This window comes from Cupressus sempervirens, chromosome 9 (genome assembly GCF_028749045.1).
Source record: "Cupressus sempervirens isolate cs-2001-9-10 chromosome 9, ASM2874904v1, whole genome shotgun sequence".
NCBI lineage: Eukaryota > Viridiplantae > Streptophyta > Pinopsida > Cupressales > Cupressaceae > Cupressus > Cupressus sempervirens.
In genome coordinates, this window is record NC_143126.1 from 304,461,267 (window position 1) to 304,487,911 (window position 26,645).

At 34.6% G+C, this 26,645-nt stretch overlaps 1 protein-coding gene across 2 annotated transcripts in view; it reads right to left on the reverse strand.

Annotated features, from left to right (window-relative positions):
* LOC149538614 (c-Myc-binding protein) overlaps window positions 1-26,645 on the reverse strand; it is a 97,398-nt gene that overhangs the window by 31,031 nt on the left and 39,722 nt on the right. For both annotated transcript variants that reach the window (XM_089799926.1, XM_089799925.1), the window contains exons 2-4: window positions 24,430-24,502; window positions 24,182-24,230; window positions 3,127-3,250 (exon numbers count right to left, since the gene is read on the reverse strand). In XM_089799926.1, the coding sequence (XP_089656052.1) occupies window positions 3,127-3,250; window positions 24,182-24,230; window positions 24,430-24,502 (246 nt within the window). The remainder of the gene's footprint in view (window positions 1-3,126; window positions 3,251-24,181; window positions 24,231-24,429; window positions 24,503-26,645) is intronic.

Sequence of the window (26,645 nt, forward strand, 5' to 3'; positions counted from 1 at the left end):
CCTTAAAATATGATGTGACGGGTCACTTTCCTGTAAATTCTGCTATTGAATCTTTCCTGTTATTGGCAAATAACTCTTCTTTTTTATGTTACTCCTACTTCTCTTCGCATAGAATAGATACTCCAACTTATCTTTGTTCACACAACAGTGATATTTCTAGGAGCAATGCTCTACCATAAATGATGTTTCGGATTTTAGAGAATCACCTGTATGCTATTAGAGTATGATAACTCCAAAGCCGATAATTTCTGAACACTCCTTTGGTCGTCATTGTAATGACTGGACTCGGATTCTAATTTTATTTCCCCTTCCACTCATCAACCCTTATAAGATGGCAACCTTCCCCAACAAATATGACACCCTTCCATTTTTCTTCTCTTTCTTACATTTGCAATTAGCTCTAATACCATGTTATTTTTTTGAGGATCGCTGCAAATGTATAGCACTGCCGTTATGTTTGGTATGTGTTTTCCAAATGGCAGTGACCCCTTATTTATTGAGATTATATTAAGAGACATGTCCCTTCGTGGGACATGTCTATTCGTTAAAATGATAACATAATTATATATAATATCTCATATATATAATTTATTATTTAATTAACTATACGCAAATATATATGTATGTATGTATGTATGTATGTATGTATCACATATATGTAACTTCAGTTTAGTCTAATGAATTTATCCAACTAAAGCTACCAAACATCAACAGTCATTTGGACTAATTCATTAATATATGTGGTGTCGTATTTCACTATGTTGCTTTACAATTAACATAGTGTTGTATGAACTTATTTGCTGTTGCATATATATACATATGCACCATATACATACACATATTTTTTAAGGAAAAACATATTTTGCATGGACGAACCCAAAACGAATTCGAACCCACCCCAAAGAAATTTGAACGATTTTTGAACCAAATCTTGAACCCACATCCGAACCCAAATAAGAGACATGTCCCTTCATGGGACATGTCTATTCGTTAAAATGATAACATAATTATATATATATATATATCTATATAATTTATTATTTAATTAACTACACGCAAATGTGTGTGCGCATGTGTGCGCGTGTGTGCGTGTGTGCGTGCGTGCGTGTGTGTGTGTGTGCACGCATGCGGGTGCATGCGTGCGTGTGTGTGTGTGTCACATATATGTAACTTCAGTTTAGTCTAATGAATTTATCCAACTAAAGCTACCAAACATCAACAGTCATTTGGACTAATTCATTAATATATGTGGTGTCGTATTTCACTATGTTGCTTTACAATTAGCATAGTGTTGTATGAACTTATTTGCTGTTGCATATATATACATATGCACCATATACATACACACATATTTTTTAAGGAAAAACATATTTTTGCATGGATGAACCCAAAACGAATTCGAACCCACCCCAAAGAAATTTGAACGATTTTTGAACCAAATCTTGAACCCACATCCGAACCCAAATCTGAACCGGCACCTTAGATTTTTTATTTAATTATTAATGCTTATTAGTTAATACTCTTTCAAGAAGGGGGACAGATGATAACATTTTTGTAATGTCCCCTTTTAGGGTCCATCATTAATGATGTCTTTAAATGAATTATAATATTTATAATAGTCATTTTAGTTATCAAATGATGTGATTATTTGAATTTAGGACCGGAAGATCTTCACGTTATCCAAGTTTCCTAGACACCATCCATGGACTCCCTCAAAGTTTACAGGTCCAAGTCCGTTTCACAAAGATTTACGAGATGCTGAACCCCACCCTCTATTGGGAAAAGATCCACTAGATTGGATTTATACAAGCCCCTCCATTGGTAACAATGCATCTTTCCGATCATAAGAAAGTAATGTCAAAGATATTATTATTTGAATTATTTGTAATAAATATGTATATTCTTATGAAAAATATCTCAATTCCATTATTAATATAAATATATCTTAAAGCAATCCCTTAGTTGACTATTATTAAGATGGATATTGGAAGATACTTGTTATTAGTCATTCATTAAGTATCACTTTTAAGTATAGATCATATTGGAGATTGTATTCCATTATAAACATGTATGGTTAGCATGCCTTTATAATCTCTTGTAGTCACTTTGCATAATATGGTGGGGTAGTGCTAATAGGGAAGCCTTACTTCATAAACTTACCTTTAAATGATATCTCCTTCAACCTTATTTGATGCTTATGACACCATTCACCAGTCGTGGATCACGTCCATGATACGTGGCATTACTTGTTCGCACTTCCATGTATTACCTGTGCGCTCTTTGATTCCCACAGTCCTCAATATGCAGGCGGTATTTACAAATACCTTTATTCCTTACCAACCGTGTGTATTGATTTGGTCTACTATGATGTAGTATTGCTTGTTATCATATATTCCTTTATGTTTTCCCTCTTTGATGCCATGTCTAGCAGAGTGATGTAGAATATATATTGGCCCTTGTCTTAATTCAATGGTCATAACCTTTGAACCCGGCAACTGGCAGAGTGGGCCCCGAACATGGTATAGTAGGGGTTAATAGTGTGATTTTGATATTATTAGTTTATTTAAAAATTGAGTTATATAATTGTTCATACAACAATAACTATTTAGTTATTACTAATTTATTTTGTTTTATTCAATATTCAATATAGTTTGAAATCTTGTGATTTATTTATTGATTAATTTATCTATAATTTTATTTTTAAAATGTTAGATATTTAATTTATATATTCTTTGAATCAATTAGAAATAGGAATATCAGATTATTAAAGGGAATATTACAAAAAAAAATTACAATATGATTTTTTATCAACGGTGGCTGATAATTGATACTTGTCATTATTACTTTTTAACTATAATATTTATCACGAGATTCAAGTTTGACTAATATTTAACTATTAATATGGTGGTATATCTTGCAGACTTGCTATGATATTTAACATTAAATGTGGTGCTGTGTTTTGAACTTAACCCAAAACGAACCAAACCACCCAAAAAAAATTACTGAACTCATGAAGCAAACTATTGAACCCAAACTCAAACCAGCAATTTAGTTTGAAGGAAAACAAGCATCTTTATAATTGAGCAATTCCGGGCAAGAAGAACCAATGAGTAATAAGAACATGACCTGTGCACAAGTCTCTTCATGTGTTAAAAGCAATTCTTCATATTTCGACTGCAACTCTTCTTTCTCAGCTTGCAACTTTTCATATTCTGCTGTTGTGGGCCCACCCAAGCTGCGTTGAATGAATCTGCCACATAAGAATAAGGCAAAGACATTTTAATTTCCGGAATTGAAAGGAAAAAACACAACATACAATCAAAAACAAAAAGGGTTGAATGCATCAGTCAAAAATAATTGAAGAATATGTGCAAAACTCGTCATAAAAGGTAAAACACTATATAGTAAATGTTAACTAAAAAATGAAACTATTTCTTCCATATTTTACTTTAAGAATCAAACAAGTTGTTCTTTGGTGCTTATGCAAACCATCTATCCTGAATGACAAAAAGACCTTTGAACAAAATTTCATTGAACACAAACGTTTGTCATCTGGTAAAATAACCCTTTAACTATGGTGAGGTCAAGGAAATTGTTCCAAGACTTCAACAAATTTGTTCCTCAGCTTGTCTGTATAAAAAATAGTTTTGGCAATAAAAATGATCGGTTATCTTGCCTTAATGCTCATTGCAGTTCATTTTCTGTAATAGAATATTAATTTAATATAAAGTGTATGTTTACAATAGTAGGCATTAGGTATTTATGAGGATGTTGATACCATCATACATTTTTAGCCTCAATCTTTAGCCTGTGATATTTCTATCTTTAGCACGTGACTACTTTCTATTTTTAGCATATGATCAATAAAATAGTCTGATGTTTTCCACCTAAGAAATCAAACCACTTGCTCTCAATCTCATTCTTCAGTTTTACCCACATTGGTTTTAAAATCATGTATTGAAATCAAGAAATGCCCAAAAGAGTATTTTCAAAGATGAAGGGCACAAATGCAGGTGCAAGTTTTATTCTGTGTAGGTTGGTTATGGGGTTATAGGCCCAGAATTAGGTCAGGTTCAAACCATATTTGGTAGGGTTCCATGCACGTTTTGAGATGAGCTGGGAGTGTGCAAGGGACTGTGGGTTAGTCCAAGGCAAACTCAAAGCTAACCAAATGGTCTCACAACAAACCACAGAAAACTCACCTATTTAGTATTTTTTATAGTTTGTTTAAATTATTTAATTTGTACTTATTTAATAATTTCTTTGTGACCAGTCTAAAATCAGCTCCTAGCAGTTAAAAAGGAGGCAGGCCATATTCATGAAAAGATTGATGAACCAAACCAGAATCCGTGGAGGTGCTAGTTATTAAAACCCAACAATCAATAAACTAATTTCATATGTTTATCAATTATATTCAACCAAACATGGAAACTCTTAGATTTTTATTTTTTTATCTAGGGTAACTATATGCAAATCTATTCCAACCATTGACAAAGAGTTTAAGTTCCAAGAGGAATGCAGGCTAGCCCAAGCTGAGCTGAGGCATTATGATGAATCAAGAAGGCGAGGAGAGACCATTCCTCTCTAATGAGGGTGGGGGTAAAATTTCATGTCTACATTTTTACTAATAACCTTAAGATGCTATAAATGGTGTCTTTGCAAATTTGCGGTGAGAAGATTTTGTCACAACCTAACCTTCAAAATCCTATTGGTATCGTTTTCAACCTTCTCAATTTTTATGTTTTTCATGCTCATCGCATCAACATGTGTTGTCACGTTGTTATCTCACATTATGTCAACTTGTGTGAGTCACATATTAAATGATTGTATCATTTGTCCTTGGTCACAAACACTCTTGATTATTTTCAAAGGTCAATTCACTTGCCAGATTGAAAATATCAACTTATTTCCATTTCCAAATTACACTGCAAGATAAAAATGGATCAAATTATTCAGCTTCCAGAATTTGCAAACTGTGGAGATTTAACAAAATCCCAAAATATCTTATGTTGTAGAAGGCATAAAATTTTCAGCTTCTAGAATACCTGTTTGTGTTGCATGTTTTCAAAAGTTTCCAGTTCCCAAAATGTATGTTGAAGCTACGAGTTCTTATACTATTCCAGTTTCTGAAAATGTAGTTGCATGTTGCAAATGGGGAGACTCTAGGATTTCAAATTTTCCACTACCAAAACCTTCAAAATTCCTGAAATAGTGCAAAATGTAAAGTTGGCCTTCAACCCCAAACTTCACAAATGGTAAGTGTTTTCAGTATTTAGCCCTAAACTGCGCGGACTTCAAATAGTCATCAAAAATATAATAAAGTTTGTGTTTTCTTGGTTTTCAAGACCTCCCCAGACCACAATCAATGAGTTCTCCTAACTTTTTAAACCCTGATGGCAATGTGAAACGTTGAGAACAATTAAAAATTCAGCATTTCTTAAAGTTCTAAAAGCCCCCAAAATGTTGACAAATACAACTCATTGGCAATTTTGCTAGTTCAAAAATCTACCAAATCCTCGACATTCAACTCATTGGTGTTTCGATGGACTCTTAAACTTGTGACAATAGTTTTCAAATTTCACAATCCTTGAGAAATCCCAACATGTCGTTTTCAAATTTCACAATCCTTGAGAAATCCCAACATGTCTGCACAAAAGAATAATTTCATCTTTCAAGGCTGATTTTGAATTGCCAAGCCTCAAACCTACATGAAACTAGAAGCTATAGGATCCACTGTAATGTCCATATGGATGTGATGGAAAGAATTTACAAGAAGCTGCCAGGGCCATAATAACTGCGAGATTTGAGAAAAATGGATTTATTGAATTGGGCCTTAGAAACTTTGAAACAAATCCATTTGGCAGAGGTGAAGCCGGATCTCCACAACCTTTACCAACTTCCTCCATAGAATGGCATTGAAAAATACAATTTGGATTCAAGATTGATGTAGAATTACAAATTACCTCTGCTTATCAAACTATGCAACTTTGGTGTTTACAGGTGGTATCCAGTATGCAGTAATAAAAACTGAAAAAATGGTCCATTCTAAAGAGTCCTGGATGGAATTTAGAAAAGACTTTATTCTTATTTCAGCTTCAGGTCAGGTAATATACTCAAATACCGATTTGTCCATTAGAGGCCCAAAGGCGGAACCAAAAGCTGTTTGAAGCGGAGACAAGTGCGAAGGTGCTCCCAGCCAGCTGGATGCGTACCAATGACACAAAGTGGCTTCCAATCAATTCCGGCCAGCTTCCGGACACATCCAAGAGCCTCCACAGGCAGAAACCCAAAGAAATGCATTGTTGGCTATTTTTTTCACTTAACACACCAAAAACTCACATGGGAAAAAATGTTTTTTAACCTATTTCTTCTTTGGAAACCCTAAAACGGCCCTAAAAGATGCCATTCAACTGCTATTTGTTGCATTTTGTTTGTGCCTCCCTCTCTTTTCTCATTTTTCTCTCCATTTTGGCATTTTGAAGGCAAGGTGATTGTTTTCGAAGAGGATAGTTTGTCGAGCAAGAGATAGCTTCCAAGAATGAGTTTTAAGCAACTAAGGCAAGCATTTAATCCTATTCTTGAGTTGCTTAATAATTATTTTTAGATTTGGAGCAATTGTTTCAAGGTTGTGAAGATTTTTTTCAAGTTTTTTTAAAACAGAAATAAAGCAAGAGTTTAGCTATCTATTTTAGTTGTTTTCTATCATTTTTTTGCACTTCTATGCTTGATGTTCAAAGTTTCTTTTTTTTAATTTGAATTCATTTAATTTCTTATAGATGGCCGCCACCAGTAATCAAAGTTTAGGGCCAAGCAGCTGATAGTTTTAAATTGATGTAGCATCTCCTTTATGCATACATACCACAAGAATATCACAAGTTTTCGGAGGTGGCTCCTATATTTGGGAGTGTAATTATTGTCAAAGTAATAAAGGCAAACCATTCAATAGCTCTTATTCTTGGGTAAAACTTCATTTTATGGGCCTTCCTGGTAAAGGATTTTTTATGTGCAAAGGCAAAGATGGGAAGGGGTTGTCTAATGCACAAATAGCTTCATTTGTAAATGAACAAGAAGCTAGAGATAAATTGGTAAAAAGGTCAACAAAAATTTTGTTACCAACATCCATCCTCAAAGGAAACATTGCCCAAGGAGCCAATTGTATCCTCCAAACACCCATTCTTGCAAGTGCCTATACCGGAAGTGGAAGAGGAAGAAGTAGAAACTATTTCTTGCATAAGAGGTCCATTGGACACCACATTTAAAATGGAGGCACGAGAGCTTGTTGATCAAGCCATTGCATTATGTCTCTATGCCAACAGTCTTCCTTTCAATTCGGTGAAATCACCATATTGGAAAGAAATGGTGGCAGCTATAAATAAAGCACCGGTTGATTACACAAGTCCTGGATATGAAAAGGTGCATACTACTTTATTGACAAAAGAGAGGTTTTGGGTAGATAGAGCTCTTCAACCAATTAGAAATTCATGGAGAAGTTCGGGTGTTTCTATTATTTCGAATGGATGAAAAGATACGAGAAACAAGCCATTAATTAATGTGATTGTAGTGTCACCCAAAGGGGCAATGTTCTTGCAGGCAATTGATTGTGAAGGGCAAGTGAAAGATTTACAACTCATTTCCAAGATTCTCATTGAAGCTATACAATGTTAAGGTTGTAGCTTCTGTCGAATAGATTTTTACATGAGATACCTTGTTGATGGTTCATCTTTTATATATATATATATATATGTGTGTGTGTGTGTGTGTGTGTGTAATATAATATATATTATTAGATACTAATATAGTAATATATTACATATATGGTTAATATATTAATATTACATATATGCTTAAGATGAGTTACATATATGGTTATTTATATTACTATATATTAATATGTTAACTAGTGATGTTTAACTGCAGAGACATGTCTCTTCATGAGACATGTCTCCTCCTCTCATATTTATAAGCCTTTATTTGCATTTGGAACACAATCAATACAATGGCAATTGATATTACATTTGCACCGATCTTAGAAATTAACATGGTATCAAAGCTAGACTGCAGGTGTAACAATAAATTAGTAAGAAAAGTTGAGAAAGATATACAGTGCAGATAAAATTATCAAACCACGTCATGAAGAAATATGACACATACTGCAAAGCAACGATATGTGAACAAAGGGAAATATAGAGTCGGGGATGAAATAGTGATAATGATAGAACACTAATGTTCAGGAAATTCAGTCACAGCAGCAATTAAGACAACACATCATCAAACTAGATATCTTGGCTAATAACGCTCTCAAACAACAACTTACAGACTACAATATCCATTTGAATGAATCAGAAATGAATTATAGCAAAGGTAATGAATTGTATATGATAAATGTTTCTGATGAAAGGATGGAGATTAGACAATCAAACCCCAATCAAGGATAGGAAGACAAATACATATGCCCTTATTGGACGATAGCATTTGTGGTAGTGATGATATTCACAGAGTGGTAGTATCTTCATAAAAAGAAAACTTTGAAATATATTTCAGTACATTTGATGAAGAGACGAGTGATAAATATGAAGCATATGAGTGAGTTATTCTTAACATAGATTAGTCCCGATGCTAATTAATAGGCAGCATATATATGCAGCGTCAGCAGTTAAATGTATGGAGGCCCGATAAAATGAAAAGAAGAAATAGAACTATAAGGCACAATGATATGGACATCTCTGTGCGCGAAAAGGAATGTCACTGAAAAAAAAGCAGTGACCATTATTATGAATCTTTGTTCCAGATCAGGATTTAAAGAAATTAATAACTAAACCTTATAAGATGGAAAAATGATTCAATATTTCAGACTCAAGAACATGTCAAAGTATGCAGGCTGTGCCCCTAAAACAAACAGCGATGGCATATAAAAAGCATTCAAACTTAAATGTCCATGATTGGACATTAGCAAAACAATTAAGTGGCAAATATGTGATTCCTAATCTCAGACAAACCACAAATCATTAACAGAAGCATGGGAGTAGTTTCCATTATATTTGTTCCATATGATGATGTTGTTTATTCAGCATTGCATGCTTCAGGATTACTTTAAAAGACAATAAGAGATGCTATTTATTTCGAGGGTAATCGTTTGCGAGTATGGTTAATAGTGAAATATTTCCAGGTCCCTCTAAATCTTCATCACCCAATATATTCATTCCGATAGAAAATATATTCAAGGGTTGTTTCTATTATTAATATTGTATCATGTGAGTGGCTCAATCCTCACATGTTATATGGTAGACAGATAAACTGATTCTACATAGGAAGTCTTTGAACTATTTGAAACGAATCCTTAGAACAAGTTCTATTATAAGAACACTAAATGTTATAATTTCATTAACACCCTCTGTCATACATAGAGAAGCATCAATGACAATTTATATCATAATACAAGATCAATGAATCGGGTCTTTGCTTTCTCAATACACTGGATCTTGACAAATGTATGATCAGTGTTATTAACTTAGTTAAACACAATAATGACTGCTCATGAATATGAAAGGAGTCTTCAAGAAAACCAAAGATCTTCAATTATATCTTCACGCTTGATAACACAGATGTATCTGTTTTTTAAAACACTATGCGATGGATATAATGGAATTGTTCCAGTACTCTCCTTCGACAACAAGGAATTCATTAGACCGCCATACAACATGAAACTAGAACTTCAGATGTTATATCTATGAGTATTATAGAGGTTTTGTTAGAATCTTTCACTGGCCAGATTATATTCTGATCTGTATATCATATTACACACAAAAAGATATTCTTTGCCATGTTGTTGATCACTGGAACTTGTCGGTACTGATTTCTAGCAAAGAACATATTGAAAAGGTGGACAAAACAAATAAAAGATACTCAAAGAATGGAAATTTATTTTTTTCAATCTGTGTGGATTCTTTATCTTCCTTTCATATAGAGAACAAAACTACAGACTACAGACAAATTCTCTAAAAAGTGGAAGACTCAAAGTTATTCAAATATCGGGTCATTGAAACGGTGGCGTGGTTTTCACTTGTACAAACCGTAAGGGATAATGATAGTAAATTGGATGGAATATTGCATTTATTTTTTAAAATATGGTTCATTAAAATATTTTCAATAGACAGAGGCAAATAGTAAACTAAGATGAAATAGGTGGCTTCAAAAAACTTTTGATCTCTAGTTGATAGCCATTCTGGAATCCAAGAAAATATTTGTAAATAGTCATCATAAAGCACGCTGTACTTTCCAAATTGTTCGACAAGGGACGCCTTTCAAAGCATAACAGAATACTTGATGAAAAGGTTCAGTAGGAGAGGACCAGCATCGCATCCTCCCTTAGTGCAAATAGACTAAAGATCTGAGATTTACTAAACAGAAAGAAGTTTTCTATTTTTGATGCAAATCATTCAACAATAAGAATGAGAATTTTACATTGTGCGGGAATAATTGCCAATGTTCCATCCCCATTGTTTGACAAATGCTTATATGGAGACATTTTCTAATTTGATACATATGGACCTTCATTGGAGCAACTTGTGCAGATAAGTATTCATTATCTTTGAATATTACATTTATCTACTCATTGTAGCCTCTCTCATAATTGTAAATTCTATACATGCTATAAGAGTTATTTGCTTTGATCTTTTCCTTTGTCTTTAAGGTTGTTCTTGTAGGAAAAGAAGGTTGGTTCTTTACACATGCTACCAAATATTGAGCAGAGCTCAAGCTTATGACACTAGCTTCAAAGAAGTTGTGATCAGGCTAGATAGAATGAGGCTCTTGAAGTGAATACCTTTAATGATTGAGATTATGAGTATCCTTCTACATTAAGAGGGAGTATGACACTTCTTCGAAAGCACTGCAAGAGCTTAAAAGATTAATACTCAGAGGTAGTCTAGAAATACATGTGTGTGATTGCATGACTTTGATGGGCCTACTCTTGAGTGCGTCATGAGGAAGTATTGATGGATATAAGATGCAGAGTGAGTTCAATAGGTATCCTTGGGTGAGAGAGTTTTTGACGAAGTAACTACAAGACATAACTTCCCAAGATCATTGTTCAAAAAGAGAAATTTTGAGATGCAATCCTTCGTGGATGATATCTTCTCTATGAGGAGAAGTTCTAAGTGAAATTCCTTGTAATGTGCTCTCCTCTATGAGAGACAAGTCTAAGGTGAAAATCCTTGTTCCACCCTCTAGTAGCAGCTATGGTGGTTCATGGTGGATATCATGTAAGTTACTACATGATGTTGTTATGATATGTAATGAAAGGTGACAATCTTTCATTGACATACATAAACAAAAGGTGATCATTGTAAGGTGACAATCTTATAAATGGTAGACCTGTTATCATGACAGACTTCATTAAATTGTTGTCCTAGAGTGCTAATAATCATGACAACGAACAGATAGAAGGTAACCATTGCAAGGTGGTGATCTTATAAATGGTAGACCTGTTATCATGGTTCTTTGGGCCGGACTTTGCCGGACACCATGATAATCAACTTGTTATGGTTCTTTGGACCGGATCTTGTCGGACACAATGACATAGTTACTACTATAGACCACACTTAAGGTGGTGTTTTAAATTTATGGAAATTGCTTCAATTGTGTGTTATGAAAGGTGAGAAATTTAGCCTCATAGTGAAATGAATATCATACTGAAATGATATCTCTGAATACTCTTGAGGCATAATGTGTTCTATAAATCCTCCCTAGCTAAGAGGGAGTGTTAAGGTTGTAGCTTCTGTCGGATTGATTTTTAAAACACAATCATACAATGGCAATTGTTACTACATTTGCAGTGATCTTAGAAATTAACATACAAATGGTGGGTAGTGAAAATTGTAGTTCAAGTAATTATAGATAATGGGAAAAATTGCAAAGGTGCAAGTGCTTTGGTTGAGGGCTGGTATGACCATATTTTTTGGACATCATGCTCTGTACACTCCCTAAACTTGGTCATGCAACAAATTGGCACCCAAATAGATATACAAGCAAATATACCAAGAGGGAGAGGAGATACAAATGTTTGTGCAAACCACTACGTGTCAATCCATATTTAGATCATTCTCCAATTTGGAGTTGCTAAAGGTAAATTCAAGTTGTAAATTGTAATTAGTAAATACTAAATTTCTTTTATTTATTTAATTAAATTATTTGAATAAATTTTATGTCATGTTTAGTATCTATTGGCATATTGTTATAATTAACTTGCTTAGGAGGTTAAGATCCGGTTTGCATCTCATACTATTCTTATGAGACCACTTGTCAAGGTGCAAGAGGCATTAAGCCAAAAGGCTATTTCAAGCCAATGGAGTATATGGAAGGCTTCAAATTTAGAGAGAGCACAAAAGGTCAAGGCATTGATCTTGGATGACAGTTGGTAGGATCGTGTGCAATTTGTATTAGATTTCACAGATCCTATCATGACTATGCTCCGTTTTGCTAATTCAAAGAAGCCTTATTGGGGGGATGTACATGATGGCATGGACACAATGGTTGAGAAGGTAATACTTTCAATACAAGCACATGAGGATGACCCCACAAAATGTGAAGCCTTATGCAATCGACTTGAATCAATCATTCATCATCATTGGGAAAAGATGACTACCACATTGCACCTCCTTGCATATGCTTTATCTCCAACATATTATAGCAAAGAAGTACTTGGTATGCCTAATAGAGTAGCACCATATGTGGATGAAGAAGTTGCTAGTGGGTGCTAAAAAGATTTTGCAAGACTCTTCTTAGATGATGGCACTCACAGAAAAAATAGGACTGAATTTGAATTATTTTCTTCAAGAAAAAACTTAGTTCTCTTGCAATAAAGGACCCATGTGACATGGGAGCTATCACGTAGTGGAATCTCTTTGGTCAACCATTCAAGCATCTACAACCTCTCGCAATCAAAATCCTCTCTCAAGTAAGTTTTATTTGTTTTTTACTTGTTTTTACCACATGTATTCTACAATTCTTTAAATTGGTTTTCATTTTTGTCTTAGGGCCCGTTTGGTTGCTGGAATACAACTGGAATAGGAATAGGAAATTCGAAAATGATTTGTATTCTTTGTTTGGTGCGTGGAATAGGAATACGTATTCCCATTTTAGCCCCAAAATGAGCTTTTGTCCATTCCAAAAAATACCTATAATTGGAATTGCTATTCTTGCATTCATTTTAGCTTTCTCAAATTTGATTAAATTTTCAAATCCGCTTTGACTTGGGGTGAGCGCTGGAACTTTGTTTTCAATATTTTCAAATATTTCAGTGATTTTCCAATGGCGCCGATTGCATTTTCAGAAATACTTTCGAATGGCGCCGATTGCAAGTTAACCCTATTCCAATTGAAGCTTGCATAACCAAACAAGGGATAAACAAGATTGGATTGCATTTTTCCATTCCTATTCTTCATTCTCCATTCTCATTCAAATTTTCTATTCTAATTCTCAATTCCTACGCTTGCAACCAAACGGGCCCTTAGCTTAATAATTAATTTTGTAATTGTGAACATTGTCTAGGTTGCAAGTTCTGTTGCTGAAAGGAATTGGAGTACATACTCCTTGATCCACTCAGTAAAGTGTAACCGGTTGGGTTCTAAAATAACTGATGACTTAGTTTTCATTCATACCAACTACAAGGAAGGGGCAGCCAAGCTTTAGGATGTAGAACCTAGGTGTGCAAACTTGGATGCAATGATTCAAGATCTTATCACAATCACAGATGATGATGTTGATAACATCATGACACATGGTGTATCTAGCACAAGTGGAACTGTTTTCGGTTCAAATGATTTTAAGCTTGCAGCAGTTGGAGGAGACGGAGATGATGATGAGTTTTTTTCAAATCCATATGATGCGGATTCAGATTGAGAAACATTAAATGTTGAACTATATTTTGATTTTGTAAATGTGATGATTCTTTGATTTGCATAGGAATCATGAACGTAGACGTATATGATATTCATATCATTGATATGGTTTATATTTTATAATCCTATTGAGTATTTAAATATGTATTGGTGAAGTTACAAGCTATCAAATGTTTTAACTTTGTTTATTACTTTCATTTCTTTGCAAACACATAGTATACACAATACACACACACACACACACACACACACATCTGCATCACAATTGAAGTTTTTGAAGGTCATTCAAACAAAAATGCACAATAGTCAACTCAATAGTGCTTGAATAATCCCATATTTCTATAGTAAACTTTCTATTCTGTGCAAAGAAGGTAGAGGGGCAAGAGATACAACATGTCCTTGGCCTCAATGATATAATGCAAATACATTGTTTGCTAATGATGATTTTGGCTACTTTGGGAAAGGAGGCAGTGGAATGGCAAGCAGTGGATATAATGTAAATACATTGTTTGCTAATGATGATTTCGGCTACTTTGGGGAGGGAGGCAGTAGAATGAGAAGCAGATGATATAATGTAAATACATTGTTTGCTAATGATGATTTTATTAAGATAATATCTTGTACTTTCTATAATAGTCAACTACTTGTCTGTAGTCCGTCTTTCAGTCTAGATAGGAATGTTTCCTATCCCGTCTCTTTTGTCTTCAATCCAGATAGAAATGTTTCCTATCCTGTCTCTAGTTTTGTTTCTAATTCCGTCTTCAGTCTACGTTGTTTCTTTTAGAAACAACGTCTTTGTAATTCTTTATAAGGAACACATTTGTTCCTCTGTTAATAAATGAATCATCCGGAAATCCGTTAATCTGCCTACTCTTCTTGAATCTTGTAACATGGTATCAGAGCCATGATAAGCAATTTTTCGAAAAATTTATAATTTCTTTTGAAATTATCTGCTCACGACTGCCTCCTAGTCTGCAAAATCCATGCCTGTATCCTTGGGAAAGCTCGCAATTTTTTTTCTGCAACTTGCGTCCATATATTTTCAAGCTCATTTGACAGCAAAATCGCGATTGTAGGGTCAAGGATAAGTTCGTTTTGTCTGCATTCTTCATCATTTGCGCTCTCCCTGGAAAAAAAAATCTGCCATTTTTATCAAGAAATCTGAAGTTTTTTCAAGCTTTTTTCAGCCTGGGCCGTTTTTTTTCGAAACCCTAATTTTTGGGGTCGAAAAAAATATTTTGTTTGCAGATTCTTGGTGGGTTTTTCGAGAGCTCAACTGGGTTGTCGTCCGTTTTTCTTGGGTGCCTCAATTTTTGTGCCTCGATTTTCGAGCCAGCGGATCCAAAAAACGACAGCAGATTCCTTCTGGGTTTTTCGAGCTCTCTTCTGGGTCATTCTTTGGTTCTTCTGGGTCTTTCGTATTTTTGCCTCGAAGAACGTGCCTTCATAGATTTTCACAATTTTTCATTGAAAAACGTGCCATGGCATCTCTAACAAATACTCTACTCGAGAATAATTCCAAATTCAATGGTCGCAATTATGGAACCTGGAAGCAGCGCATCATCGCAATCTTCGAATATCGAAACACCGATCAACTTGTTCTGGGTGTTACGCAGCGTCCGACTTCTCCAGGTCCTGATCAAGGCGAAGCTGCATTTTTTGCCTTCTGAATCTGTTTCTGTTTTTTATGGGTTTGTTGATTTTCTCCTCAAAAATCATTTCAAGTTGTCTGTAATACGCAAGGTTGTGTGAGATTCTGGGTTTTACCGTTTTTTCCACAAAAACGAAGTTTTGTAATTGCAACCTATTTTGAGTCATAGCACTCTTCTGGCAAAGCTTCTTGGTTTCAACATTCTGTAGATCCAGGGAGGGTCTCAATTATCCCAGAATGTTCCGACATCCGTACATTGACCATTAAGGGAGGGTATTAAGATAATATCTTGTACTTTCTATAATAGTCAACTACTTGTCTGTAGTCCGTCTTTCAGTCTAGATAGGAATGTTTCCTATCCCGTCTCTTTTGTCTTCAGTCCAGATAGGAATGTTTCCTATCCTGTCTCTAGTTTTGTTTCTAATTCCGTCTTCAGTCTACGTCTTTATAATTCTTTATAAGGAACACATTTGTTCCTCTGTTAATAAATAAATCATCCGGAAATCCATTAATCTGCCAACTCTTCTTGAATCTTGTAACATTGCTTCACTGGGGAAGGAGACAACAGAATGGGAAGCAGAAGTGGCAACATATCATGTTCGATTTTTTATTAATTTAATTTCTTATATAGATCACTCAATTCAAAAAAGAATTGTTTTTTTGTAAGGCCTTTAGAACCAACCTTATGATTTGAAATTCTGGGCCCAAAAGCCCATTTAGGATTAGGTCAACAATTTTGAAGACTTGTTTTAATTTGTTTTCCCTCCAAACGAAGCATGGGATTCGAGTGCCAAGATTTGGGTTGCAATACATATATAAAGCCTGTATCATTTTCTATTTGGGAAATCATCTCACTATGTGTCAATTTATCTTATAGAGCACTTTCTGTTCAAATATCCTTTTGTGGACAAAAACCAATAGAGGATTGTGACTCTGGATGAAAACCCATGAGTTACAAGAGTCAGTGGACAAAATCCTTCTGATTCAGAAAGGCATTCTCATTTGAGGATTGCATTGGAGCTTCACAGAACTTCACATATGTGTAGAGTGTTTCAGCTACTCAGTGTGTATTCATTTGTTGCAAGTTGAGATGAAATATATGCACTTCGAATGCAGTGTTTGTGTCAGTCTGTTGTCGTTTTGTGTGCTGTTGTAGGATTCTTTTTTTTTTAATTCTTTTTGCTATACATAATCTTTTCCAAGAGCTGGGAATATCAAACTTGTTGTAAAGAAGATTGGAGAGCTTTCAATGCTTTGGTTGGCAGTGTGTGTGAGTTAAGCATTGATAATTTTAATTTTTTCAGTTTTTTGTTGTGGCTAGTGTGATGAATGTAACAACAATCATTATGCTTCAATGATCAAAATTTTATCAATATAAAGTTGCTTTGTGCAAATTTGAATGTTGGCTGCCCAGTCGAATTGGTGCTGTGTGGTGTAGTTCGGTGAAGTTTATTTTTATGATAAAATCTCTTATCATCATTGAAAAACCTAATTTGGGGCATTACACAACATTTGACAAAGCAATAAATGAGGTCGGTAAGACGTAAATGGGGGTTATAATGCACTCATAACATTATCCCATGTCCAAAGCCTTGTTTTGTTGAGGTGATGCAGCTATGCCATGCAGCAGAAAGTTAGAAACAAACTTTCCTAGCTTTATTCATTGAAGAAATTTATAATTTGTATTTTTATGTGTAGTGAAACTTGAAGTTGATATATATTGAACTCATTTTTTGGTCTATGATGCATATTCGTCATCTATATGACATAAACTGCTAATATGTTCCCTAAATTCAGTGAATGTATGTTTTTAGCTAAGTTACCACATTCGCTCTCCAAACAGCAAAGTCGGAATTCAATTTGCTGCTAATTCAGGTTCGGTGCGAATTCACAATAAATTCGTCTGGCAACTGTCATATTCACTGCAAATTCTGTGTAAAGGACCATGGTCATCTCTGCAGTGAATTTGAGTGACTTTGAAAATGAAAATGCGAATCTGGGAGGACGTTTTTGTTTTGGCGAGTCAAATCCTAAAACATGGTCAACAGACAAATTTCTAATAGTTTTTTTGGCAAAGCAGCCAACGTTTTCTTGGCAAAGCAGACGATGATTTCATCCACAACAGCGGCACCATTTACCATGATAGCAGTTCCATCGACCACAGGCATTGAATATTAATGGCATGTTTTAAAAATTAAATGTCAATATAATGCCTGTGTGCATATATATTTATTAAATGTTTAAATATATTTGTTATTAATATATTATATTATGCCTGTGCGTATATGAGAGGTTAAATAATATAATGCCTGTGCGTTAGGAATAAGAGCATATGAGAGGTTAAATAAATAATAATATATTATTGTTACCATATATTTTAATATTATTTAAACATGTGATATGCCTGTGTATTAGTCATTGATATATATTTAAATATATATTGTAGACAGATATGTCTGTGTGTTAGGCATTGATATATATTTGAATATTATTACTGATGTTAGTGGCACTAATTGTGCTTCTAATTAGCAATTGTCTAATGATGATGAATTCTTTGATAATTTTTTATGATATTTGATCACATATGACTGACTAGCAATGTTGACATTTTATCATGCCATTCAAACTAAATCGTTAATATATGTGGTGGTCTATTTTGCTAAATTGCTTTAATATTAGCGTAGTGGTGTATGAATTTATTTGCTGCAGCATATTTTTATATATATTATTTTTATTTTTATTTTTATTTTTTATTTTTTTTTAACTTGTACGGACAAAGCCAAAACGAACCCAAACCTGGCCCCAAAAAATTGAGCGAATTTCGAACCCAAATGTCGAGACCGCATACAAACCAGAATCCGAACTGGCAACTTAGTTTTTTAGGAATATTTTACAAAATTATGTCTTATAATGTTTGGAAATTTTGGGGTTGAGTCTGAGTTGTTGCCAAGTCCGATTTTATCAACTGTGACACCAATAAACTATTTCAGTATTGGAAATATACTACAACATAGCATATCACTATAAAGTTACCGTAGTGACTTTTTAGTATTTAAATATTACTGTTAGAATAATAAGTTATAAATTAGTTTTGCGAAGTTGCGTTCCCATAAAATAGTAGTTGGAAAATAACGCTTTGTAGCCACTTTGTAAGACATCAGAAATAAGAGTATGTATAAATTCCCAAAAAAGTAATGTATCATTTTTATTATTTGCAGCAGTCACGGTGTAATCTGTGTGTTATTGCTCTACCAAATTTAATATGCTATCAAAGCATACTTAATCTTGTGCTATGAAAACCAAATTCCAAGCATATGAAGAAGAGTTGATGCTGCATCCAAGGCGTACATACTATTTTGCTCTTGCTACACCTGTCCAAAAGTATACAGGAACAAATATTCACTTTGTCAAGCATATAAAGGTGTAGGAAAGTCGTCATTTATGCATTCTTGTTAATGCTAGGTTTTAAAAAAAATCTTTTGCGCGTTTAAATTTTGTTTGGTGGCGTTATTACTGAGCATGAATATTATTGCTTGTAGTTCAAATCCATTGTTGGGCATTCAAAGCAATTCCTGCACGTTTTAATAGTCTCATCAAAACCATAATATGTTTCTCAAATCTTTAGGGAAATTTGGAAGTTCACAATGTCGTGGAATGATGAGGAAGAGGTTAATAAAATCCAGGAGTCTTTTGAGGATATTGTTGATATTTAATGACTAGTTTATTATAAAAGAAAGAGCAGTAAAATAATCATGTAAAAGACAAAAGAAGAATTAAGATTTGCAAGGAGCAATTTGAATAAAACCTTTAGAGGTTGTTCGTAGATACAAGGCATTTAAAGATTCTGTTTGGTAATTTTTGAGAAAAAAAATACACAGAAGTGCCATTATTGCAGGCTTCCAAGTATGAAGGTTGAATGAGTACGCAAATTCCTTTCCAATTTAGTTTCCTGCCAGCATTTTCAAATATGCAAACAATATGTGTTTTGTCCAAAGGTGGAAAAATGTTCCTACATGTTTATTAATAGGTTTCTAGTTGAAACACATGCAACTGGAATCTTTTGCTACAGTTGATAGCAATGTACTAGCCCAACAGCATGTGAAAACCTAATACGGTAAGTTCACATTTGTTTTTTGGATTAAGGTAAAAACAAGTTTTACAGGGACCCGAAATCCAATAAGTAGCAGATTACATTAATATAGCAATAAAGCCCAAAAGTAAATCTATGCTGGAAAACAAATTAACCTTCATAATATTTAGAAAACCAGCAAATAGATGAACCAGCAAGAAACCAAAAGACCTACGACCAGAACCAGACACAAAAGACCAAATTCACCAGGACTAGACAGAGATACTGACACTAGACCAGCTCCCTAAGAGCCTTAGCTACCTAAATCTCCATGACCTCAGGATCCTCTTCAGTATTCTTCTATGCAAGGGACACCTTCTCCCTATTCGCTCTGCTCCTTGTCCTTTTATCTAGGACCCTCTGCAGCCTCCTCCTGATGGTCTTTATTCTGGCTGCTCAAATCCACATTAATCTCAATGCCTTTGCCAATCATGAGCTTCTGGACAGAGTCATGAATTCTGTCGTCACTATCCTGGACAATTTTCTTGATTGTGCCCTCAATCTCCTTCAATTGGCTCAGTATGAGGTCAGCCTTTCTTTTCCTTGCCTCCACTTCTTTCTGCAGACCTTTATCCATCTTATCTAGCATATTCTTAATAGAAATTATTTCATTGTAAACCCAATTATCGTTGGCAACAGTAAGCTCCGCTTTCTCCTTAACTTTTATGATAGTATTCCTAGCATCCAGGGTCAGAATGGAATCGAAATCTCCAACACCCTTAGTATCCTTAACTGGAGGCACCTCCTTAGATTCAGATGTCGAATACCCAACGATATTCATGTCAGGGGTTTCCCTCATATTATCATTTTTGTTGTCTTTTTTGTCCTGGGCCAGATTTTCCTCACCAACCTCTTAAACATCTTTCATATTTTTTGCAACAGAGGGGGAAGTTTTCGTTTTTTGAGTGAAGGAGTCTTCTCACTCTCATCCCCTGTTTCCATCCCGTCCCCATCATCACCGCACACATCCATCAAAGCCCTTTCTTCCTGTGTGTCCCTCGAGGTGGCATCTTCCTCATCCCTTTTCTCCATCCCAGTATCTTCACTCTCAATACAATTTTTCCCCTTACCAGAATCGAGGGATTTTCCTTTACTCCTAGACCCACTTTCCTTTTTGGTTTCAGACTCACAGTCGGGGTTCTAGCTTTACAGTATTCAGCAAACAAAAGGATGAGGCCTTCATGAAGGATGGGATGAGAAGCTTTCTTCCTATGGTTTATAACACTCTCGCTTAGGGATTTCAGAATATAGTAGAGGAAACATATTCTATCACCATATTGGAAATGATTAAGGAAAACAAAGTTAAATTAATACACCCTTTTCTTCCTACCATCTAGGGTAAAGTAAGCCCTAACACAGTTTAAGGCACATCTCCATATAGGCTTAATTTTCTTATTGGAGAAGAAATGACCCACCTTAACTAGCACTTTCTTTTCATCTCCATCTTTGGGGAATTTTTGCAAGGCCTCCTCAGTAGTCTTCCTTTCTTTGAAGAACTTCAAACCATCGTGCGGCAGCCCAGAAATCTCAGAAATGAACTGAGTATTGAGGGGAAAGGAAACTCCATACATAGTCGCATTATACTACTTCCAACCCCTGAAAAAATTCCATCATTACTTTAGGCTCGAACCCATGAAACCATTCAAGATAAGTGGTAACCCCTCCCATCTCTAGTTCCCAAACCTTCAGCATGCCCTTCCATTCATCGCAGTTTTTCGTCTCATCTTTTTGGTTTGCCACCCATAATTCTTCCTTCCCTTACTATGAACACCCACAAATTTGGACACCAGATCTCTCTGAGTAAAGCCAAAAACATGGAAAGCAATACTCAAAAATGCCCAGAAAACATGTTGACCTTTAATACTCTTTACAGCAAGAGTCCCCCACATTAACTTACAATAATTACTATACATCTTTGGTGTATTCATCATAATCATCATAATTATTTAAATTTCCAATGAGGCAACATGACATATCTTTAATCCTCTCTTTTAATAAGAGATCCTTAGTGAGATTATCTTGGAAAAAAATTGTCCTTTTTGCCCGTACACCCAAGTTGGCTACGCAATCCGCACAAGAATTGGCTTCTCTCTATGTATGGGAAATGATAATTTTCTCAAAAGAGTTTAAAACTGATCTTGCTTCTTTTATGATTGCTTCAATGGTTCACATAGGCAGGGTTTTCCCATTTGGGCATAATGTTTTTCGAGTCACCCTCGACCCATAAATGATTACAGTTCACATCTTTGGCAAGCTTAATAGCAAGAAGGGTCCCTTTCGCTTTGACGACATGGGTGGACTAAGTGTCAAGTGGACATGCCACAGCATTAACACGGTTGCGATTTGAATCTCTTAATATTCCCCCACAACCTGCATCCCTGGGATTACCTTTGGCCGCACCGTCAAAATTGACCCTAAACCACCCTTCCACTGGACTTAGCCAAACCACATTCTCTCTTATTTTCTGATTTATGTTCCTGAAATTAAAATCACAGAGTAATAGAGTGTCCTTTGAAAAGCCTTCATTGCCAATTTTAGCATTATTTTTTTTTAAGGAGAAAATTCTCCTTAATTCCTCTAATAGCTTTCCTTGCAATCACCCAATGCGGGGATTCCTTATCCCTAAAAAACCCGATGGTTTCTTTCTTTCAATATATACCAGGCTTACCAGCATATATGGGGAGGCATAATATTCCAGACAGTCTTCGCATTGTCATTTTGTTTTCAATTGTTTAAAAGAGACTTTTGGGATGTTGGTGGAGAGTGCCTATTAACAGGGTAATAGCTAATATCAAGCCAAGAGAACAAATGGTTGAGTCAGTCTGAAAATAGTTATGAGGTACTTGTTCTAAATTGGATGTAATGAGTTAGAGAAGTATATGTCAATGAGTTAGAGAAGTATATGTCTCAAGAAGAATTTATTTATTGTCATTTTGTTTTCAATTGTTTAAAAGAGACTTTTGGGTTGTTGGTGGAGAGTGCCTATTAACAGGGTAATAGCTAATATCAAGCCAAGAGAACAAACGGTTGAGTCAGTCTGAAAATAGTTATGAGGTACTTGTTCTAAATTGGATGTAATGAGTTAGAGAAGTATATGTCAATGAGTTAGAGAAGTATATGTCTCAAGAAGAATTTATTTTGCAAATTTAAATTTTATAAGTGCAAAGATATTTTATTATGAGAATATTGATACTCAAACTTTCAGCTTTACATATGGCTACTTCACATAACATTTGTGTTCTTGAAGCTATCCATGTTATACCTAATAAATATTTTGGACTCTTGCTCTCAAAGAATCTAATGCAACATCATATTAATAAAGTATAATAGGTTAATATTGGAGGTTGGAGGTATCGAAGGCATGAGGTATTTTTATAATCTTAAGCTAGCTTCTTGCTCAGAGACAATACTCCACATAAGAAGCACTAATTTCAATTTATGTGTTCGCATCTCTTAGCAGAATTCTGGATTGTGTAATCTTTGAAATAAAGCAAGATTAGTATTTATTTTCAATTAATTAGGAAAAAATTGGGTAACGGTTAGCAAAATTCCGAACAAAAAAAATGCCACAGAAATGAGGAAAACAACCCATAAACCCTACAAAAATTGACCAAAGAAATTATGTTTTTATCTTTAAAAATGGCTTTTTCCAATGAAATCACCAAAAAAGGGATCCATAGTTGAGTTAACCAATTAAACTGAATAATCATAATATGTTAAATGAACAAATTGGTGTCCAGGCTGAATGGCAATCAATCCCACTTTTTTGTGAATTTTCACAACTATGTGCTATCCATTCATTCTTATAATCAAGGTTGCATGGGTACTCGTATTCACACCCATGGTACTCGTACCCACGTATCCAAGTACCGGATACACATATCTTAAGTACCGGGTACTTAGTGAAGAGCATCATAGCTAAGGACCTTCATTAAGATTTCTGATTTTTTTTCCAGTTTTTTGTTTGGGTATCAGCTTGTTGTTTATCAAACTTAATGCAATACCTAGACAGTTAGAAAGTTTGATACAATAAACTTTATCACTGTTCAAGTTAGAAGTTTATCGTTTGCAATATGTCATTGTCCTATGATTTATGATCTTCTTGTTCATGTTTAAAGTCTGCCTTCTCTGTTATGCATCTAATCATTTATCATATATTTCTATTACAAACATATAACAAATCTGGAACTGAAAACGATGCATTACATTTGCAAACTTTATTACAATTCCTGTTTTGAAAAACCATTGTCATCACTCAATTTCAGATTTTCTATAAATATAAATGTATACTTAAAAATAAAGTGACATACCCAAGTACCCCCATCCCCTAATATGAAAAATAGTCATACCCATACCCATACCCTAAGTACCCTAAGTACCCCAAGTACCCCCGTACATGTGCAACCTTGCTTATAATTATTTATTTTTCTGCCACAATTTCATCTATGACCATAAACACACAAGTTGTTATTATGAAAGAAAGTATCTGATTCAAAAGTTTACTCAATTGCCACAGAGGGTTTCTGGTTCTCCTCGTACAAAGCAACAAGAACTGCAACAAAAAAAAAGATTTGATTTAGCCCAAAATGATAGCCATCTAGAACTTCTCAAAGAAAACATAAGTTTCAGCTTCTTTATGATTTAAATAATTGTTCTCATAAGAAACTAATGAATTCTATAACAAGCCTAAGAAAATTGTTAATCTTGAATTCATTGTTCAATACAAGTACAAAAACTGAAACTATGGAGACCTTTTGTGAGGGTATCAAGCACACCACTTGACTCCAAATATTTCCTGAAAGCTTCCTTCTTGGATTCATTTGCCTGCCATATGAGGATGCCAAGCATTATCATTGAGCTTAAAAGTTACAAAAGACTTATAAGAAATGAAAACCCTTCCAAGAGCAATGTCAGCTTACCATGTTTCAAATAGTTCCCACACCAATTCAAAAATAAAGTAAACCAACAAAGTTCCACAGCTTATGTTACCCAATAAAACCTTCAAGGGAATAATAGGACTCAATGGACACAAATAGATTGACTACAGAAACAATGAAGAAAAAAATTATGCAATGTTTGTGCCATCCAGCTATACATTTGGCACACCAGGGCATTCAATGAGCATCAGCGTGCACAAGATAAGTCAATTATTAAGCACACAGGATGGTCAAATGAAAATCCAAAAAAAATACAAACATTGTATAGAGAACCGTCATTAAAAAAATTGCAATAGACTTTCACTTGACCAATGAAGAAATGGAATGCCGTTATTCACATTTGTAATTCTGCTGTTAAGAGATCATCATTGTGCATGCATAGCTGCTTGAATTAGCCACCCTTCACGAGGTGATTGATACTTAACTGCATCACATATCATTTGCAAAGAACTAAACAGATAGCCATTTAAATCTTCTCCTTGATTAGTGTAACTCCATGTTTTGCAATTTTTGTCAAAAGCATAAAGTGAACAATATCTGAGCCATCTGCTTTGCCAGACAACCTTTTAGCACTTTGAGTGCATGAAAGAAATTCTTTGACGAAATAGGCCTTCTGATGTTGTCATTATTTGCAAGGAATTAGACAGAGAGGTGTTCAAGCATTCTTGATTATTCTAACCCAATGTTTTGTAATTTTGATCAATAGTGTAAATTTGACATCATTCAGAAGTTACATTGCTTTTTGAAAATTTGCTTTGGATAAGTAGTAAAAGATGTTTGAAATTTATGTATGGAACAGATTAGGGGCAGTGTTTTTTATTAAGATGGCAGGGTATTAAGATGGCAGGGAGAGGGCCCTGAGCCCAGATACAGCAATTACATAACAGCAGATATGAAAGAGCACAGCTTCAGGCCATTACAACTGGAAGCACCACTACCATCACTCAGTAAAATAATCAAAAACCAAATGAAGAGTACTCTTACCACCAGCAATTCTATCAGATCAGGGGCAATGTTGAAAACACCCACTGAAAATTTATTTATTCTGCTGAATTGACTTCTTAAATCACATATTGCAAACTGAAGTTCTCTTTGGAGTATAGAGTTTTAAAATTTATACTTCTAAAACTGTCTTATAAAAAGCACTACAAAACTAGGTGATACTCTAAATGTAGACAACAGATTGCACCACTTGAAACTAATTTCCAAACAAAAAAACTACCCTAAAGAAATAACACTAGCTTGCATCTAAAATAAAATTCTTACCTTCATGAACATTTTGTTGTTTGAAATTAATTTTTCCTACATTATCCCCTTTGATGTGAAATCCTTGTACATGGAATTTTGTCTTCCTGAATGCATTACCTTTCCAAGTTCTTTAGTCATACTATCAACTGCTTTTCTGACCTATAAAATTCAATCTCAACTTTCTTCTCTTGTACCAAACCTCTTACATAATAGTCCAACAGTTCTCTGTGTTTTATCCTTGCATAAAAAACTAGATGCTTACTTTCCACTGCTCCACCATTATCACAAAATATCACTAGGATTTTGTTTTTCTTCTCCTGTTGAACATTAATAATTTTATCTTATCTTGTCTCCTAGATCTTCTAGAGTTCTTCTCAACTAACCTACTTGTGCATAAAATTAGGTTAACTAAAACATCCCTTACAGATTTATGCTCAACAAACTATCTACCTAGTAGATCATTCTTACATGTCATTGGATCCTTCTTTTCTTCCATTTCTTCCTCATCAAGTACATGGCCATCTGCACCTTCACTCACAGATATCCTACAAGTTTTCCTTGACTTTATGAAGGCATCCATCTTGTTGATCTACGTTATTAGCATTCAAAACAATACCTCCATCTTCATCAAATTTCTTAGCTTCCACTTACACTGTATTCTTCCAAGGTTTGCTTGCTTTCGAACTCTTTCAAATCTGATTTTTTTGACTCTTCTTCAGAAACCATTCCATTTTTTTCTTTGGCATTTGTGGCTTAACTCCCATGGTTCTTAACAAGAGTTG